Source organism: Cheilinus undulatus, linkage group 6 (assembly GCF_018320785.1).
Source record: "Cheilinus undulatus linkage group 6, ASM1832078v1, whole genome shotgun sequence".
NCBI classification, from domain to species: Eukaryota; Metazoa; Chordata; class Actinopteri; order Labriformes; family Labridae; genus Cheilinus; species Cheilinus undulatus.
Genome location: NC_054870.1, coordinates 7767753 through 7788337, shown reverse-complemented (window position 1 = coordinate 7788337; position 20585 = coordinate 7767753). Strand labels below are relative to the sequence as shown.

Genomic DNA, 20585 nt, shown 5'->3' with positions numbered 1-20585 from the left:
ATTACAAAACTGTATACATTAAGAGATGAAAACTCCAGAGATCTTCCCCTAGTATAGAGGCTGTGTTTCTCCAGATGCCTCTGTTTTGTCTGTTAAGTTGGATGGTTGAGCCGACAGTGGGTACACCTCAGGAATCCTCAGCTGGTGTAAGCTTGTCACTGTTTGACAGCTTGTCTTCTTCTAATAAACCATTCAAATAATTTTACAAGGTTGCCAGATGGTCCACAGCTTTCTGCTGTGAAGTGACAACAAATTACTGCTGGCTAAGTTTCTGCAACCAGCTCAGTTACATCCATAAAAGATGTCATCACAGAAATGCTCTATTGAAGATGAAACAGAATGATTGGCTGGTTTGAACAGCTTTGATTGTTTGTGTTGGTGTTTCCTCTCCCTAATTATTATTAATGATTCCATCCCACCAGCTCAGGCTCGCTCTAGCTCTCTCTCTGTATTTGTGTGTGTGCCTGTGTGTGTGTGTGTGGGTGTGTGTATGTGTGTGATATTCAGGATGCGATACGCAGGGAGGGGAAATGTTTGTGTGTGATGAGTTCAGATAAACAGACCCAGTAGAAAAAAATCAAACACTCCCACAATAATGTCCGTAACTTGAAAACACAGCGTCCTGTTCAGCAGACAAAACATCAAACACACACTGTACACACTATCTTCCACAAAACACACACTATCTCACATTAAACACACACTATCTCACATTAAACTCTCTCTATCTCACATTAAACTCTCTCTATCTGTTTCGCAGTGTTTATCAGGTCTGACATAAACACATAGCAGAGGGTATTTAAAAAGATGAAACAGTTTAATCAGATGTTTGAATAAAATGAATAAATAAAGTTCTGGAAGCTTCCCAAGCATGACAGTTTCACTCTCTGATGTTTTATTATCTGATCTTCATTGCCTTTATAAACCTGGAATCAAAAATTGAAATAAATGAGGACAGATAAAATAAACAGAAAAAGAAATCTTGCATTTTACAGTGAAAATTTTCATGTTAATCCTTTCAAAACTAAAAGGCATTATTATTATTATTTTAATTAATTAATTAATTTATTTTTTAACTGCCTCTTAAAATCATAGAAGAAACACTTCTAGAATTGTTTAAGGAATGGTTCAGGGACTGAAAGATTCAGAGTTGAGTGATAAGGAAACATACTGTATCATGAAAAACCCTGTTTTCAGTCATAGTATTTTTGAATATTCAGGGTTTGTCCCAAGCAGAAGCAGTGAAAGTAAAAGACTATCATACTGAAGTAAAAGTGCACTTACTTTGGTTAAAATTCTCTTAAGCAGAAGCACGGCTGCCCATAAGGGGGATCAAGGGGGGAGCTTACTGGGGCCCAACCACACTGGGCAAAGTTGTAAAGTTAAGCTGTATTAACTATATTTTATTTCCTGACTAATAATCAGTCTTATCAAAGTAACAAAAAAGAATGTTATTTATTTATGCTGTTGCTCAATAGAACTTTTTTTCTGATATGTAAACCCCTTTTTCTAAAACAGAATTACATTTTTAAGTGATGTTAAGAACCTGGATGGGCAGGATAAACTAAACAAAAAGGAAGTAATATCAGACATCATTGAAAAGCCCTGATGTAGGCCACACAAACGTCAGGATGCCTGAAAATAATATATCAGAAAATGAAAAATCTTAAATGGAAAGAATTGAATAATTGGGTAGGAGAAGGGGGGCAAAATGGGTTAACAGTGGCAAATGGGCACGAAATGGTTAAATAAAAAGCTGGATGACAAGGGTGGAAGCAGCAACTATGGGTTAAAAGTGGATAAACAGGGCAAAAAATGGGTAAAAGTGGCAATTACAGACAAGTGTTTAAAAAGTTGGTAAATGTTGTAAAAATGGGTAAAGGTGGCAAGAAAAGGGCGTTAAAAGTAGCAAAAAAGGGCAAAAAATAGCAAAATGGCAACACCAGATATGAGTGGCAAGAAGTCGTAACAATGGATTACAAGTGGCAAAAAACTGATTAAAAGAGGCAAAACAGGGCAAAAGTGGGTAAATGTGGTGTGGCAGTTACCGATGACTAGGAGCTAAAAATTGGCAAAAAGAGGCAAAAATAGGGCAAAAAGTGGCATAAATTTGTTAAAACTTAACAAAAACGGACGAAAAGTGGCAAAAGTAATGGGAAAACGTCCTAGAGTTGGAAAATAGGGCTTAAATGGCAAAAATCGATGACAATGGCAAAGGTGGATGACAAGGGTGGAGGCAGCAGAGCTGCTGTTTTGATGTGAACTGCCTCCCACCCTCATAGATCTTTAGCTTGAGGATGCTCCAAAGGTTCTCAGCAGGGTGGAGGTCAGGGGAGGATGGGGGCCACACCATGAGTTTCTCTCCTTTTATGCTCATAGCAGCCAATGACACAGAGGGATTCTTTGCAGCATGAGATGGTGCATTGTCATGCATGAAGATCATTTTGCTACTGGAGGCACTGTTCTTCTTTTTGTACCAATGGAAGAGAGTGGTCAGTCATAAACTCTATATACTTTGCTGAGGTCATTTTCACACCTTCAGGGACCCTAAAGGGGCCTACCAGCTCTGTCTTCATGAATCTGACCCAGAACATGACTCCACCCCCTCCTTGCTGACGTCACAGCCTCGTTGGGACATGGTGGCCATCCACCAACCATCCACTACTCCTCCATCTGGACCATCCAGGGTTGCACGGCACTCATCAGTCAACAAGACTGTTTGAAAATGAGTCTTCATGTATTTCTGGACCCACTGCAACCATTTCTGCTTGTGAGCACTGGTTAGGGGTGGCTGAATAGTAGGTTTATACACGACTGCAAGCCTCTGGAGGATCCTACACCTTGAGGTTGGTGGGACTCCAGAGGCACCAGCAGCTTCAAATACCTGTTTGCTGCTTTGTAATGGCATTTTAGCATCTGCTCTCTTAATCTTATGTATTTGTCCGTCAGAAACCTTCCTCATTATGTCTTTATCTGCATGAGCCCATCTGTGCTCTGAATCAGCCGCAAATTTCTTTACAGTATGATGATAACGCTTAATTTTTCATGAAATGTATAATGTTTTTATACCTTGTCCAAGGCATTGCTCTATTTGACACTTTTCAGCAGCAGAGGTCCTTTTTTTCACATATTTCTTGAAACCGGTTTCCTGCTTAATAATGTGGAACAGTGCATTTTGAGGTTTTTATTTAAAAAAAATTATGGTTATCTTTATGAAGTTTGTTCAAAAACATTTGAATTATACTCTAAAGGCTGATGGCTTGAAAAATAATCTGACTGTCATTTGCATTAATATTTAGGAAAATAAGAGGAAAAATATAATTTGCATAATAATTTGGAACACGGTGTATAGTGCATGAATTTGTTTATCTCTCACACAAAAAAATATCAGGAGTTTTTTTAAACAACACCAGCTCTGTCTTGTTTTCAACCCTCCAGACTGTATTCTATCTGAATTAGTGATCCCATTTTTATCTGTGGGCCAAAGCAGCAGAGAACTTTGTGTTGTTTGCTGAAGAGGAGCTGTCATGTTAGTAAAAAGAGCACAAGTGATGCAAGGACACAAGCCCTATTCTCAAAAACACAAAAGCCTGGTCAATTTTCTGACCTTGAAAAATTGCTCATTTTTCAAAGTCTGAAACCCATCACCAGAGTCTGGCTAAAGTTTGATTTACACAACAACTGTAGTTTGAAAGTGGGCTCCAGAGTGCAAACGTCTAAAAACAGATTCAAATTGCTTTTGGAAAAAAAGGCCAATGAGAAAAAGAATGATCCAGATTGTTATCAACACAAAGTCCAAAGGCCAGCATCTGTGATGGTGTGTGTGTGTGTGGGGGGGGTATTAGTACCAATGTTATGGGTAACTTGCACATCTGTGAAGCTACTATTAATACTTAGATGTACACAGAGGTTTGGAGCAATATATTCTTCCATCCAGAAAGGTCTTATGGATGCTCCTGCTTAATTTTAGCAAGACCATGCCAAGTCACATTCTGCATGAGTTACAACTGGATTCACAGTAAAAGAGTGTAGGCCACTGATCATCAACTGGCGGCCCGGGGGCCATATCAGGCCCCCCAAAGCTTCCTGTCCGGCCCCTGAAAGATCATTAAATTCAGAAAAGGAGGAAAAGAAGATGTTGTGGTTTTAAGAGTATCCTTTGGCTTTAAATGCCTGCTACTGTTAAGCACCCCACAAACAGTTCATGTTGAAATAGTTTGAGAATGACTAAACATTTGGTCTGTTTTACAGAAATTTAAAGTCATAATTAGTAGATATTTAAAAATAGGGTTAAGGTTGGTAAAAGAGCTGCAAAAATGACCAGATAAAGTGGTGAAAAGAGGTTTAAATGAGGCAAAAAATTGGTTAAAGAGGGAAAAAATGGGGAAAGGGGGAAAAGTATCATAAATTGGTTAAAAATGACAAAAATTGTTCAAAAAAGTAATGAAAATGGGTTAAAATGGGCAAAAATACAAGAAAGGTGTCAAAAATGGATACAAGAGTGGCACAAAGGGGATAAAACGTGGAAAAAGTGGTTTAAATGGGAAGGGAAATGGCAAAAATTGGGTTAAAGAGGCAAAAAGTATCAAAAATGGATTAAAAGTGGCAAAAATAGCCTGGCAAATCAGTAAAAAGGTGTTCAAGAGTGGTACACAAAGGGAAAAATTGGCAGGAAAGTTGCAAAAGGGGGTTAAAGAATAGCAAAAGTGGGTGAAAATTGGCCAAAATTGGTTAAAAGTTGAAAGTATTGTTGAAAAAATTTAAAGAAAAGAGGTTAAAAAGTGACAAAAATAGAAGAAAAGTGGCAAAAATGGATAAGAGTGGCACAAAGGTGATAAAACATGCAGGAAAAGTGGTTTAAAGGGGTTAGAGAATGGTTAAAATTGGGTTAAAGAGGCAAAAAGGGGTTAAAATGAGTTTATACTGGTGCTAAATCAGAACTGTGGAGGGCCCAGTCTCTGGGACTTTCTGGGGCTCAGCCAACTCTGTTGTCAGGCCTGTCTCCTTGTGGCCTGCTGCATTATAGATAACAGGGTTTGATCTCATTGGTAATGTCTAAAAATGTCCTGCATTTTGAAAGAACATACAAATATGTTAACCAGACCAAAATATTTATATAATTTTTGTGTATTGTAAAGTCCAGCTCCCAGAGTCTCTGTCCAGACTATCTCTGGCCCTTGTGCAAATGTACTTGATGACCCCTGGTGTAGGCAGTCCCTTTGTCACTCTCCCTTACAGGTTTTACTGGTGAAGAACCTGAGCAGCAGTTGTTGCATGTAATCTTCCCCATCTCAGCAGCTGAAGCTTGTAACTCCCTCGGAGCAGTCATGGGTGTCTTGGTGGTCTCTCTCACGAGTCTCCTTCTTCACTCAGTTCGTGAGAACGGCTAACCTTGCAAAGCAGATGGATACGCCCGTGTCTGTGTTTCTCACTGGCGAATCCATCTTGCAATGCTCCCATCTGAACTGTTTGGGCCCGGTTAGAAAGTGACAGGACCAATCAGTGTTGAGAGGCAGTACTTTCAGGTGCAGTGGAGTCGTGACGTAAACAAGCAGCGACAAGAGGTCAATGCAATTATGGTGGAAGAGATTAGCATGGATGCTGCCAGTGCCAGTTTTATCAGAACTTTTCTTAAAAGAAGAATAAAGAACAGCATTGAGTTTTTTTCTTTTCAAAACCCACAAAAGTTGTGTACTGACATGTCTACAGTCGCCATGGTTTGCATTATGCAGATCTCTAGTTTACTCCTTCAGTAGGGGCGCATCGCGGTAACAGCTACGTCACGTGTTTTGTTGCGCTGATTGGCCTGTAAAGATGTGACAGACAGAACGTTCATCCAATCACCCTCCGAGTGTTTTTTCAAAGGCTCTGCCCTTTCCCAGACACTGTCTATGTAAGGTTTACCAGATGGATGTGTGAAACAAACCCATCTGGCGTGTCCGGTTAGAGGACGGCCTGATCTCGGCAGATTTACACGTGCAATATTCCTTACATTTCTTGATGACAGACCAAACTGAACTCCAGAGGATGTTGAGTGCCTTGATATTTATTTTGTTTTCATCCACTGACTTAAAATGTTCTATGATCTTTTCTCTGAGTTGCTTGGATTGTTCTTTTATCTTCAGGGTGTGGTGGTAGCCAGGAATTTGGATTAACCAGTGACTGGACCTTCCAGACACAGGTGTCTTTATACAACTGTCACTTGAGGCATATTTACTGCACTCAGGTGGTCCCCTGTATTTTTCACATTTTTGTTTAAACTGCATTACTTCATAGAAATCTGTTTTACCTTGATATTAAATTTTTTTGTTTTGTTTCTTTCAAAAAAGCCAAATTATATTGACCATAACTGGGGGTGTGTGGTCCTCATCCCTGATGTTTACCTTGAGTCCCTTGGTGCACAAGGCCCCAAGCAACTACCTACCTTTGCCTGATGGTAAAACCACCTATAATGGAGAGCCCAGTGCCAGTGCCAAGCAGGCATCTGTTTGAGTGTTGTTAGATTTCCTTTGCACGTTTTCAATTTGTCTGTTTCAGGTTTGATTTATATATATATAGTTCTGTCTCTTTAAACCACAACATGCTGTGAAGTGTCTGATTTGATTCACTGCAGGCTGTGGTTAGAAGATCAAACTGTGACGTCAACATGTTGGCTGATATCGTGACTGAACACCTGAATAAATTGAGCTTTATTTAATGTGTGAAGACACCACATTGATAGTCTTATCTTCATATTTGATAACCGTATGTTTATTTACACACTGATATTATTGATAACTAACATACTAAATAAATATAACTATATAAACTTTACAGATGATGTGACTCTTTTCTTAAACCTGGCCTAAATGTCTGTTGAGTTTTATGGTTTCACTTTCGACAGTGTATTCTGTGTATGCATTTTATTGCAGTAATAACCCGCTGTGTGTGTTTGTCTCCTGCAGGAATGCTCAAACATTTCATTGTGTCTGTGTGTGTCAAAGGTTAAAAGTTCATACATCCTCTCAATTTTGAAAACTTCAAAATAGAAGCTCTGTCACACGTCAGCTCCTACTGACACGAAGTGCCATGACAAACAGAGAGAGCGAGGTGAGAGTCAGGAGTCTGTGTGGATGAAGTGGTCTTCAGGTTCAGATCTGTCTCTGCAGAGTCAGCAGGTGAAACATTTCTTGCAGGTAGAGAACGTGCAGAGACACAAACGTCACACAGCTTCAGGCACACACGGCAGGAATGTTCCAGAAAAAAAAAAAAAAGGCTCATCCCTTACTCTCTGCACAAACTGTGGCTGTTAGCTCCATCTGATCTGGATAAAACAGATTTTAACCTTTTCCACATCAGTTGTTTTCTAAAATCAGACACATCCTCTCTCAGAAAGATGCAGAAACACTTGCCCATGCATTTGTTACCTCTAGACTGGATTATTTAATGGCATCAGTCTGTCCAGTTTCAGCTGGCCCAAAACGCAGCAGCCCTTTTACTTGGAGATCACGACTCCTGTTTAAACTTTTCTTCACTGGCTTCATGTAACCTAGAAAGAATTTAAAATTCTTCCTCTCACTTACAACGCCTTTAATACATGAACACCAATATATCTCATAGCTCATAGTGCTTTATAACTCCTGGAGGACACTGGGCTTCCAGACTGCAGGCCTGCTCTTTGTACCTTCTGTCTCTAGTACAGGAGGCAGAGAATTTAGTCATCAGGTCCCTCTCTCATGTAGTATGCACCTACCAGTCAGGGTCCAGGGTGCTGACTTCTCTGCCTTTGACAGTAGGCTTGAAACTGTCCTTACTGATAGCATTTATTGTTATAACTGTAGTTGCTATAAGCTTAGACTGATATAGCTGCCATAGGCTTTAGACCGGTGACACTCAACGTGTGGCTCTGGAGCCACATCTTTGCAAAACTCTTTTGTGATTATTTGTGACTCTTTTCTGTCTTAATTTTAAAAATTATTCCCCCAGAAAACCTTACGAAAGGAAGACTTTTTTTTGCCCTTTTCTCACAGTTTTTTGCCACTTTTTATCCATTTAAGCTATCCTTTGCCATTAAATAACACATTTTTCCTATTTTTTTGCCCATTTTTGCCACTTTAATCCCATTTTTTTGAATTTAATTTGCCTTTTGCCATTAACTACCACTTTTTCCCTACTATTTTCAAATTTTTGACACGTATTTTTTTTATTACTTTTACCATTTTTTTCCACTTTGTTCCATTTTTGTCTCTTTTCACCATTTTTTTCTCCTCATTGAAGCTACTTTTTGTCATTAAATACCACTTTCTTCCTCGTTGGTGCCCATTTTAGCCTCTCCTATTTGGCAATTTTATGCCATTTTTGCCCTTTTTGACCCTTCTTTTGCCACTTTTTGCCCATTTAAGCAACTTTTTGCCATTAAATACCACTTGTTTACTCTTTTTTGGCACTTCTTTTTGTCCCTTTTATCTCATTTTTGCCCTTTTTCATCACTTTTCACCCATTTCATCTACTCTTTGCCACTCAGTACTACTTGTTTCCCATTGATGCCCATTTTTGCCACTCTTGTCTGCTTTTTGCCCATTTTAGTCACTTTTCACTAATTTTTTGCTAGTTTTTGCCACTTTTAAAAATTTTTTTCCACCTGTAACTCAATTTTTTGTCACTTCTCACCCAATTTTGCTACTTTTTGACCCTTTTTCCATGTTTCCTCCCCAATTTCGCCCCTTTTTACCCATTTATGTTGCTATTCGACCATTTTTGCCACTGTTAACTTATTATATTGCTACTAAAAGCTTTTTTGCCACTTTTCACCATTTAGATTATGGCTCTTTCAAAGGTATTTTTCAACAATTCGGCTCTTTGGTTGAGTAGGGTTGAGTTACACTGCTCTAGACTGATGTAGATGCTTGAGGCTTGGGCTACAAATGTTGACTTCGACTGACATGGCTGCTACTGGCCTGGAGTAATGCAGGAAATATAGGCTTAGACTGATGTAGCTGCCATAAGCTTGGACTAATATCACTGATATAGACTTAGACTGATTAAGCTGCAATAAACTCAGGCTGAAATAGCAACTAGAGTGTTGATTTCTCATTGTTGAGTTTTCAGTGTTGGAGTTATTTAACAGTGGCGATCCATTCATTGTTAATCCAACTCTGGAGAGAGTCGAATGATCTAATCTCTGCCTACTACCATTTAAAATCTGCACAATTTTCCCATTATGCCCTCAGGTAGAGTGTTGATATGTGTTTTAGATGTTCTGCTCAAGTCTATCTATTTAACTATGCCTCAGCCACCCTTAGGTACACTGGGTCCCCCGGTCTGCGGCACTGTTACTTTGGGTGTCGCAGGCTGAAAGTTGAGAACCCATGAAAAAGAGTACACACCAAGTGGCAACCTCCGGCCCTGGAAAATATGGGCAGTTATGGTTAGTTGAATTAATGTAGTCTTTGGCATGAGGCATGAACATGTCAACATCCTTTCATCCATCCATCCAGAAATATTTTTCAGCCCTTTGTGGGGGATTCTGAGGCGTTTCCATGACCAGGTGGGATATTCAATCTCCCCTGTGAGTTCTGGATCTGGCCTGGGGTTTCCTCCAAGTTGGATTTGTCTGGAAGACCTCCAAAGAGCTGTTCCCTGGAGGCGTCCTGATCAGATGCATGAACCAACCTCAATGACTCCTTTCAACATGAAGGAGCAGCAGCTCTCACTTGTCTCTTTTCTAAAGCTGAGTCCAGCCACGCTCTTTAGGACTGTCATTCTGACTGCTTGTTTCCATGATCTCATTCTTTCTGTCACTACCAAAAGCTATCATGTTATTCAGTATTGTTCTGGTTCTGAGGGGTTTTTACAGTCTTAATGAGATTCAACTTTAAATTGTCCTCATGATAAACAGAACACAGAATGTCTGACAATTATAAAACAACTTTATCAACATTGATCATGTTTTAAGTGAAGGAGACATCTTTCCTTATTAGTTCACCTGAAGGTGTCTTAAACATGTTCACGTGGTCATATTAGCCACACATTCTTCATTTGAAACAGTTTACCTGTCAGAGCTGAACACTCAGGCTGGATGATTTCTGCCTCAGGTATTCACAGCTCACAGGATTCAACAGGTGAGTGTGTAGGTGTGTTTTTATACCTGATCTCACCTGAAATGATTCAGACTTTAATTCCTGAAGCAGATCGCTGTCACAACTCGCCTGAATTCTCCCTAAAGGTCACAAAGGAGGAAAAACAAATTTTCTACAGAGTCAGCAAGGCAAGTTTATCCATAGAGCACCATTCATAAACCACTGATGAATAAAAACAGAATATTAAGAGGTGTTGCACACTGAGCAGGAAGAACACAGAAATATAAAATAATTGAATATAAGATCAAAAAGACATACAGAATTTAAGGACATTTAAAACACATTATTGATAAGTTATCTGCTCTGTACACCTGTCAGTGTTATAGTGTTCTGAAGTCCCTAACCACAAAGTCTTATCTTCCTGATGCAGATTCACCAACGCCCTTGTCTTAACGATACAGGTCCAGTTTAACAATCCATCCCAGGACGTCTTCCCAGGGCTCACAGTAGAAAATGCCTGCAACAGTGATGGGGTGGAAAAAATCCACTTACAATCTTTAAATCCAGACACTCCCACTTTGTTGGAACAATTCATTAAAGTTTTCTTGAATTGTTACACAATATGGACAAAAGTATTCGGTCACACCTGTTAATTATTGAACTCAGGTGTTTCACTCTGATCTGTTGATACACAAGAAGTATCCAGTGTGGGCCCTTGGCCAAGATCCTTCATGCCACAAACACCTGTCCCAGATCGTCACTTTGGATAAATCTGCTAAATGACATTGTAACATTGTAAGGTGCATGGTGTGTGAAAGTCACCAAAGCTCTGCTGATTCCATTGATGGAGAGATCTGAACTTCCACTGACATTAGTGTAGGCACAAAAACTGTGTGGCTGGAACTTTGGGAATGGGTTTCCACGGCTGAGGATGGCTGCAAACAAGCCTCACATCACCAAGGCCAATGCTAAGCGTCTAATGGAGTAGTGTAAAGCAGTGGTTCTCAACCTTTTCGGCCCCCAAAATAACCCCCAAAATAAAGGTGCCAGAGACCAGGGGCCCCCACTGTACCTGAAGGTGTTTGAACACAGCCATGAAAATTCTAGAATAGTCATGTGCAGACAAGGCTGTCCATGAAGGGGGAGGGTTCTGGGACCCAGCCAAATTGGGGGGCCCATGGAGGTCAGCAAAACCATGGTCCATTGTGAAGTTAACATGTGAAAACCATATTTTATATTTGACCTGAATAATAACCACTCTTTTTAAAGAACGATATCTTTATTCAGTTACATAGTAAATAGCCTTCTTTAAATGAAAATAAGTTCTCTTCAAAACATAATTAAAATGGGTTTAAAAAATACTAAAATTGGTTAATAATGGCAAAAAAAATGGTGTAAAAGGTGATAAAATTGGATTTTTTAAGAACATAAATGGGTTAAAAGTGGCAAAAATGACCAAAAATGGATTAAAGTGGCAAAAACGGGCACAAAAAAGCAGTAAAAGGGATTAAAAGTGGCTGAAATGGCTTTCTAAGTGCAAAAAACTGGTGGAAATTTGGTGGAATGGGATAAAAAATTGATAAACTGGCTAAAATAGGTTAACTGTGGTTAAAATGGGCAAAAAGAAGAGTAAAAAGTGGTCTTTAGGGGAAATTATGGGTCAACAGAATCAATAATAGGCACAAAGTGGCAAGAATTGGTTTAGAAGTGACAAAAACAAGTAGAAAAAAGGCGACGGAAAGGGTTTAAAATGGACAAAAGTGTTTTTTTAGTGGCAAAAATGTGCTAAAATGGGCAAAATTGGTGCTAAAGACTGATGAAAAAGGGTTAACATAATTTGGTAAAATTGGTGTAAAGTGGCAACAGTGGAATTTAAAAAAATATTCTTTGTTTTTTTTTAAGGATTCTGGTGACCCCCTGTCAGTGTCTCGTGACCCCCAATGGGGTCCCGACCCCAAGGTTGAGAATCACTGGTGTAAAGCACACCAACACTGGACTGTGGAGCGGTAGAAACATGTTTGGAGGAGGGATAATGTCATGAGGCTGTTTTTTGTTTGGGCTGGGCCCTTCACCTCCAGTGAAGGTCAATCTTAATGCTTCAGCATACCAAGACATTTTTGACAGTGCTACGCTTCCAACTTCATGGCAACAGTTTGGGGAAGGCCCTTTTCTATTCTAACATGATTGTGCTCCAGTGCACAAAGCAAGGACTATAAAGACATGGTTTGATGAGTTTAGTGTGGAAGAGCTTGAGTCCTGACCTTAACGCCGCTGAGCACCTTTGGGACCAACTGGAATGGAGAGACCTTCTCGTCCAACATCAGTGCCTGACCTCATAATGCTCTACAGAATGAATGGGCACCAATCCAAAGTCTTGTGGAAAGTCTTCTAAAAGACTGCAGAATACTTTTGTCCATATTGTGTATTACAATTCATGTTAACAGCAAAAAAGAAAAAAAAATCTGGAAATAATTTAAGCTCTAATCAGTTGGAGTGTGGCACAAAGGAACATTTTACCTTGGACTTAAAAGTGGCCTGAGTCAGGCCTCATCTTGCAACATAAAGAATATATTTTTTCAACTCTGATCTCCATGATAACAAACTCACAGATTATCAGGAATAAAAGAGATTCCAAATACGCTATATGCCGTACATTTTACCTATGTTATCTTTGTTTAAAGATTTAAAGATTATAGACTTTGATTCTGTCAGGTTCGCATAAAACGTGGGTCCTCTGTATAGAAATATATGATTCTAAATAAATACGTCAACTACGTCAATTATTGGGATACTTAAGTTTTCATCCATCCACACTCTATTTGGCTCAGTTTCTGTCGGACTGTCCCGAAACACATCACTACCTAAAGTGTATTTTACGACAGTGACACGATTTACGTTAAAGATGGCGGCACCCAGACCAGCGCTGTAGCGGAGTGTCAAAAGGATAACTATTTATTCTTTCTAATTTACTCGATTCACAATATTATTAAACATCAGAGCGGAGTAGCGAGGAGCCCTGTCAGGCTATAAAGATCTGTTTATGAGCTTATTTTATGAGGAAGAGTTGGTCGAGGACGAGCTGTTAGTGAGGAGCCCTGACTGTGACGGTTCCGATTAAAAGGTTCATATTATTAAGAGGAGTTTGTCTACGAGGAGAGCCGGGATGGCAGGACCGATGGGTGTATCTTTTCAGGAGAAAGTCAACAGGTTAATCAACAAACAGAACCGGAGACCCGTCCTCAAACCGAACCGACCCCTGATCCTCAGAGACAATGTGGCCAACCGGAAACCCAAGAAAGGAGGTAAGAGATGAATAGTTGGTACAGAAATTTAACACAACACAAGAGATCCTTTATCATTAAAATAATTAAAATACGTCTCATTAAATCAGAGAGCCTAAGTCAATTTAACCATTAAATCTAGCATTAATCGGGTGATCCCCAATCATTAAAATTGTCAATAATAAGAGCTGTCCAGTCATTGAAATCTATCCTTAAATAAAATACTTATTTAATTAAAATGGTGATGTAGCTGTCAGAGTCTATGGACTGGTTCATGTCCTCTAGTCCTCTCTCAGAGCTTTATAAGAGTTTAACACCGTAATGCAGTGGTGTGCGGGGGGGTCCAGTTGACCTATGGCTAAGCCACGCCCCCTCCACTCACTCGGACAAACAATGAACATTCAGTGACAGACGCTATGGCAGCAGGCGACATTTTACAGGAGACCACTGATGATTTTTGGAGACAGAAGGATCACATATCATCTAGAAGTCACCAAAAGGGTCTAAACTACACATTGGAGGGATAAATTAATCATTTTATTGTCGAGAAGGTCAATAAAAAGCTTCAGTTACAAGCCAAAATTTACAGGTCCCAGTGCAAACATGATAAACCGCATCTCGCTGTCATCACAATCTCAGACCACAAGATAGAGGATAAACATCAAAGTGCCACTGAAGTTAAGGTTTTTGGCTCAGAATATGAGAAAAATATAACGGCCTTTTTATCATCTTTACCAAGAGTGTCTCTCCGTTAGTCTGGTGCTACAGTATTTACATTGAATCATTAAAATTAACGCTTGCCAACCATTGTTATCTCAGCTATTACAGATAAGTTAACGAAGCTAAGCTCTGCGCTGCTGTATGTGCCCTTTTTTTCTTTTCGCCCCTGCCCTTGAAAAGGTCTATGCACACCACTGCCATAATGCCTCCATTAGTAATGAGAGTTAAAAAATCTGATTTATCATGAACTTCTTTAAACTCCAAGGCCTCATTTTCTACCTGTCCCAGCTATCTAACATTATAGTTTATTACAATTTAGCAATGTTTATTTTTCAAAGCATTTTTTTGTTAGAATAAAGGAATGACGTAATGATTTTTTTAATGGAGCTGAACATTAAGGACCTACACTCATATTAATTTAAAAAATTCTAAGTGAATATGGAATATTTATACATATGTTAAAAAGTCACTGGAAATAACTACAGTGTCTATTAAAATGTTCACTCTCTTGGATATTTTACACATCTATCGATTTTGTAAATCAGTCATAGTCAATATAATTTGGCGTTTTTGACCACAATTTGCAGGTCATTGTTTTGCTAGAAAACAAATCTTCTCCTAAGCTGTATTTCTCTTGCAGACTGAATAAGATTTTCCTCCAGGAATTTCCTGTATTTTTCAGCATTCATTTTAACTCTCTACCTTTACAAGCCTTTCAGGGCCAGCTGCTGAGAAACATCCCCACGACATGACGCTGCCACAGTGGGGATGGTGTGTTCGCGGTGATGTGCAGTGTTTGGTGTCAACCAAACATAGCGTCTTATCTGATGGCCAAAAAGCACCATTTTTGTCTCATCAGACCAAATAAATTTTTCCCACTTGACCATGAAGCCTCCCATAAAGCTTTGACTGGTGAAGAACCTGGGTAACAGTTGTTGTGTTCAGAGTCTCTTCCATCTCAGCTGCTGAAGCTTGTAACTCCTTCAGAGTAGTCATAGGTGTCTTGGTTTCCTCTCTCACTCGTCTCCTTCTTGCGCAGTCACTGAGTTTGTGAGGACGGCCCGATCTAGACAGATTTACACACGTACCATATTCCTTCCATTTCTTGATAATGGATTTAACTGAACTCCAGAGGATGTGCAGAGCCTTGGAAATGCTTTTTCAAATCTATCTCCTGATGTAAAATTTTCAATAACCTTTTCTCTGAGTTGCTTGGAGTGTTCTTTTGTCTTCATGGTGTAATGGTAGCCAGGAACACTAATACAGCCACTTTAAAGAGGTTGGATATTTATGCAGTCAGTTATTTTACCTTACTTATTTTTGTTTAGTGACATTACTTTGTAGGACCCTGTTCTCACTTTGACATTTTTGTCAAAAAGCCTAATTATATTGACCACAACTGATTGAAGGCCAATAAAAGGGTAAATATCCAAGTGGGTGAATACTTTTTATAGGCATTGAATTTTTACATATAGTTAATTCTACTATTAATAAATTAATGTTAGATCATTAAGTCCTTTAGTGAGTGTTATAAAGAAATGTATTAAATGAATAAATCTTGTAATGAAAAAACATTTACTGATAAAGTTCTTGTGTTTTTTGTTTTCAGAGGCGACCTGTGTGACAGAGATGTCCGTCATGATGGCGTGCTGGAGGCAGAATAACTTCATGGATGGTTTTTGTTCTGAAGAGATGAACAAGTTTTACACCTGTGTGGAGAAAGCTCAGGTACATTTTTACTCACCTATACAGGTGTGTCATTTTTAAGCAACTGTGCATAAGTAGTTAGAGTATCTCTTTAAAAATCAGAAGGTCATGGGCTCAATCCTGAGCCCTTTTAAGTCACATGGCGATGTGCTTTTGGGTAAGACACACGTCAGACGCGTGTGGATGTGTATGGATCGGTTTGAATGGGATTAGTTTATAGTCTCTACATAGCAGCCCTCATTATCAGTGTGTCACTGTAGAGTGAATGGTTGGGACTGAGTCAGTGTGATCTACAGTGGAGGAATTGTGTTGAGTGGTCACATGACTAGAAAAGCACTATACAAGCTTAAGTCCATTTATCATTCTCAAGATGTTTTTATAACATAAACACGTGTCTTGACACAATCTATGAAAATTAAATACGAATTTAATAGAAATCATTGAGCTTTGTGTGTTTCACATTAAAAAATATTTTTGAACTTTAATAAATCTGCAAACATGTAAATATGTTGTTTGCAGATATTTGGGGCTGGTCCATAATAATCAATTTCTGTTAAAAATACACGAACCAAACAAATGGGTTTTATTCTGTAATATATTGATCAGTTTATCTATAAATCAGTCACTCCATTCATCAGTGATATAAATGTATCACAGAGAAGAGTTTTAATCTTAGCTTTCCTCACACTGAAGACCACTTTGGTCGGCTGTTTTTAGCCTGTATCTTAACCATGGTAACTCTGCGCCTCTTTCACAGATGGCTATGAAGAATAAATCTGACCAGAGTGTCATGCAAGGAGGACAACTCCCCGCGAAACATGCCACAACTCTACTGAGGAGATTCCCCAACCTGACCTCTGAGACTTGACCAGAGAGGAAGAGGAGGAAGGAGATATACAGACTGTTGAATGACGAAGAACTGCAGGCTCAGGCACTACACACATTTAATCAGATAAAACAATTTCCTGTGTGATATCTTCAGACTACACCTTCATATTTGTGATATCTGTGATGCTGCAGCCTATCTACTGTTTAAAAATCATCCCTCTGTTTGATATGTGCTTTATATTCAACCAAGCTGTGTATGCAACCTGGTTTAAATGTGATCTGTTTCTGATGGATAAAATATAATATGCCCGTGATAACTGACTCTGTATGTTTAATGTGATTAAACTGAGAGCTCTCCACAGTCCGATGATGGTATTAGGGGATTTAATGGAGTTAGGTTTCAGGCTGTCTCCACAGTTTCCCATCATTACCTGAACAACTCACCGCCCTGAAAGTCAAACAGAAATATCTCAGATTATTAACAGTAAATAACTCAGAGGGCGTCATCTGAAAACTTAATTTAAACTGTTTAAATCTAAATGGGCAATCGTCTGTATGTTTAATGTCTTGATAGCTTCATAAACACAAACTTGTCAGTGTGAATTTTAATGTTTCATTGAATACAAGGCTAATGGGTATTTTGACATCACAATAACAACCAAACAAAAGACATTCAGGAGGACTCTTCTGTTTTTTTGCCAGCTGCTGTAACAATGACATCTACGATCGCAGTTGGCTGAAAGCCACCAGTTAACATGGGCACTAATTAAACCGATACCCCAAGAAAAACGTAGAAACAACGTGCAGTTTTACTTTTAACCACTGATATTATGTTAGCTCTGATCTCAGAGTTAACATCATAGTTACTTCCTTGAGTGTTGCCTTTTGTTGTAATTAACATCCCACTCATCACGTAGTTGAAAACAGCCTGAGCTCTCTGGTGTAGAGGTGCTCTTTGGTACACTGGTTCCCAACAGGGGGGCACCAAAGATCTCCGGGGTTACATGAGGCCCTGTCTGCTTTGAGGTTGTCAAAATTAGACTTGCGTATAATTCCTTTCTGGATCGTGATTGGAGCCATAATGGACACAAGGATCTTTTGGCAAGAACACAAACATTTTCTGTTGGGATTTTATAAATGAAAACAATTTAAATCAATATTATTTTTTTTCTGTGTAGATCCAGGGGGGCAGGGGCTTAACAACATGGGTGGAAATGTACCAGACCATTGTATTTAAGGAAAATTACAGTTACTTTAAAAAAATGTACTTGAGTAAAAATAAAATTAAGGGTCTATAAATCTACTCAAGTAAACTAAAAGAAGTTATTTAAAGTTTACCCACAGTACTGGGTAGCTTTCATACCCAAGCGCCTTTCACACTGTAATCGGATCTTTCCTTAATGCACTAACTACAGGAGAATATGAATGTCCAACCAGGGTGTTCTTGGTCACCTCTCTTACTAAGGTCTGTCTCCACAGATTGCTCAGTTTGGCCAAGCGACCAGCTCTTGGAAGAGTCCTGGTTGTGCCAAACTTCTCACATTTGAGAATTAAGGAGGCCACTGTGCTCATTAGAACCTTTAGTGAAGCAGGAGTTTTTGTAGCCTTCCTCAGATCTGTGCATTGCAACAATCCTGTCTCTGAGCTCTGCAGGCAGTTCCTTCGACCTCATGGCTTGGCTTTTGCTCTGATATGCATTGTCAGCTGTGAGACCTTAAAGAGAGGTGTGTGCCTTTTCAAATCATTTCCAAACATTATCAGTATAGATTAATAAGAAAACAAATTAGTTTTCAGACTGTAGCATCAGGCTGAAACATAGAATTGAAAAAGTGAAGGTGCACTTATGTCTATGGCAGTGTTTCCCAATGATTTTTCCTTGGAGCCCCCCCCCACCCCCACTGCATGTACCTAAGAAAAGCAGTGCCCCCCTAGGAACCAAGAAAGAAGAAAAAGTGACACACTGCTGCCGAAAAATCAACATAAATTTTAATTGTTTTATTGATAACCCCTAAAAAAGGCCTATGCATGCTTTTGTTATCAAAATACCTTTGTATAAACTGCTTAATAACTGCTTTATCATGGTTTTAGTCAATATTTGCAAATCAAATTTTAGCAGCCTCAGATCCTTGCCCCCCCCAGATCTTTGGGGGGTCCTGGACCCTAGTTTAGGAACCACTCATCTATGGCCTGTAACACCCTTTCTTGTAAGGCTTGATTTTTTGTGTCTCTCTCTTTAAATGTCAGTAAAACCCTACTTCTTCAGCCCTTTCTTGTATCCACATCAGTAGAGTCCATAATCGTGGGTGGAGATACCAGGTGAGTGCCAATTCTGAACAGACAACCAGATTTTGTGTTTTCAGTCGTAAGCAGACTGTGAATAAAAGACACACTGTCCAGATCTTATTTCACTGTGCAAAAACCCAGAGAATGAGTTATCAATGCATGTGTGTTGGATCAGTAGCATTGGTCCTGGTTAACAGTTCCCCAGTTTGAAGCTGAAAAGTGTATGAAGCTATTATTGGATTTTAATTTTGAAATGATTCATTCTGGCCACGTTTTAACCCTTTTCACCACTTTCTCCGCCCATTTTTGCCACAAACCCAACATTTGCTGTTTTTTCCCTTGTCTGACACCTTTTCTTGTCAATTTAAAATACTTTTGACCATATTCCCCCCTTATTTTGTCAATTTTTGTAATTTTTTACAAATTTATGGTACTTTTTGCCTATTTTTGCCTCTTTACCATGCTTTAGCCACTAGTCATTTGTTACTGCCACTTCTTGAAACCACATTTACCCACTTTTTGCTCTATTTATCCACTTTTAACCTGTAGTTGCGAAGCCACTATTCATACACAAGTTACAACAAATAACGTCCCCTTTTTTGATATTTGCACTTCAATAAAGATAAGCATGTAAAGGGCCCTGTGCACATTTTTAAAGGGTAGCGCTGAAATATCTCCAGCATTCATAAATGAAATCGCAAAGGATTGTGGGAGACGTAGCTCCTTAACTTTTGGTAAAAATAAATACTCTCAAAAACTTGTTCCTAAGCACACTGCCCCCTTTTCAATGCCGTTTTTGCACTGAATTAAATGACTTACAGTCACGAATATTCATGTAGCTGGTTGGCTTAATTCCAGGATGAAAAATATTTAAAAAAGGATTTTCTGAAATGCTAATGGAGCATTTGAATGAAGAAGTTGAAATTCGCGACTGCTAGCTATGCTAGCTATCACAGCCCAGTGTTTTGCAAACATTAATCTCAACAGACATGCCATCAGGCTACAGGACATAAAAGCACTTATATAACTGGACTTGTGCAGTCTTTCACTTCATTAACATTTTAAAACAGTAGTTTTTCATGCTTGCTGGGTTAGTGATGACGTGCTACCATAGCTCCAGAGAAAGCAGGCAGCTTGAGCGTCTCAGGTGACGTCATGACGCTCCAAGCATGAAGCCTGGATCTGAGGGAGTCTGCAGGCCATTAAAATAGATGCGAGGAGTCAACCCAGGGCCTGTTGCACAAAAGTAGGATTCAGACATCCAGGGGAAATGACTGAGGCCCTGTCCACATGGAGACAAAACCGATATATTGCTGTTTCGTTTTGAAAAAGTTTTCTGTAAAGACGGATAGTTTCAGGAAATAGTCGCGTAACCACGGAACTACTGAAAACAACGGAAAACGCTGTAGTGCATATGCCAAGCCTTTACTTTGCGCTGTAACGCTGCCATGGAAATGCATTAAAAGAGAGAAAACCGCGCAGAAAACTGCCCCAAACTTTCTCCTAGCTGCCTTCCTTGTTGTTCTCGGCATTGGATTTGAAAACATATGTGACCAAAGCTGGTAAAAACTCCAGCAAGTCATCCGAGGTCATTTTTGAGTTTTTACACATTATGAAAGCGTAGATTCCAAGCTTTCAAATGGTGTATCACACACCCTAATCTGAGCATATTTTACAAAGATATGCTCATTTGAATGTTATCATCTAG

At 39.2% G+C, this 20585-nt stretch overlaps 1 protein-coding gene across 1 annotated transcript; it reads left to right on the top strand.

Moving 5' to 3' along the window:
* The first annotated feature begins 12949 nt into the window (after positions 1 to 12949).
* On the top strand, positions 12950 to 16908 carry chchd1 (coiled-coil-helix-coiled-coil-helix domain containing 1). Its single transcript, XM_041789828.1, has 3 exons — positions 12950 to 13360; positions 15669 to 15787; positions 16524 to 16908. The coding sequence occupies exons 1-3, from the start codon at positions 13222 to 13224 to the stop codon at positions 16632 to 16634; spliced, it is 369 nt and encodes a 122-aa protein (XP_041645762.1). The 5' UTR covers positions 12950 to 13221; the 3' UTR covers positions 16635 to 16908.
* The last annotated feature ends 3677 nt before the right edge of the window (positions 16909 to 20585 follow it).

Coding starts and splice junctions, on each gene's coding strand:
- chchd1 (XM_041789828.1), top strand. CDS start 13,222: ATGGCAGGACCGATGGGTGTATCTTTTCAGGAGAAAGTCAACAGGTTA. Junction 13,361..15,668: donor CCGGAAACCCAAGAAAGGAG/GTAAGAGATGAA, acceptor TTTTGTTTTCAG/AGGCGACCTGTGTGACAGAG. Junction 15,788..16,523: donor CCTGTGTGGAGAAAGCTCAG/GTACATTTTTAC, acceptor CCTCTTTCACAG/ATGGCTATGAAGAATAAATC.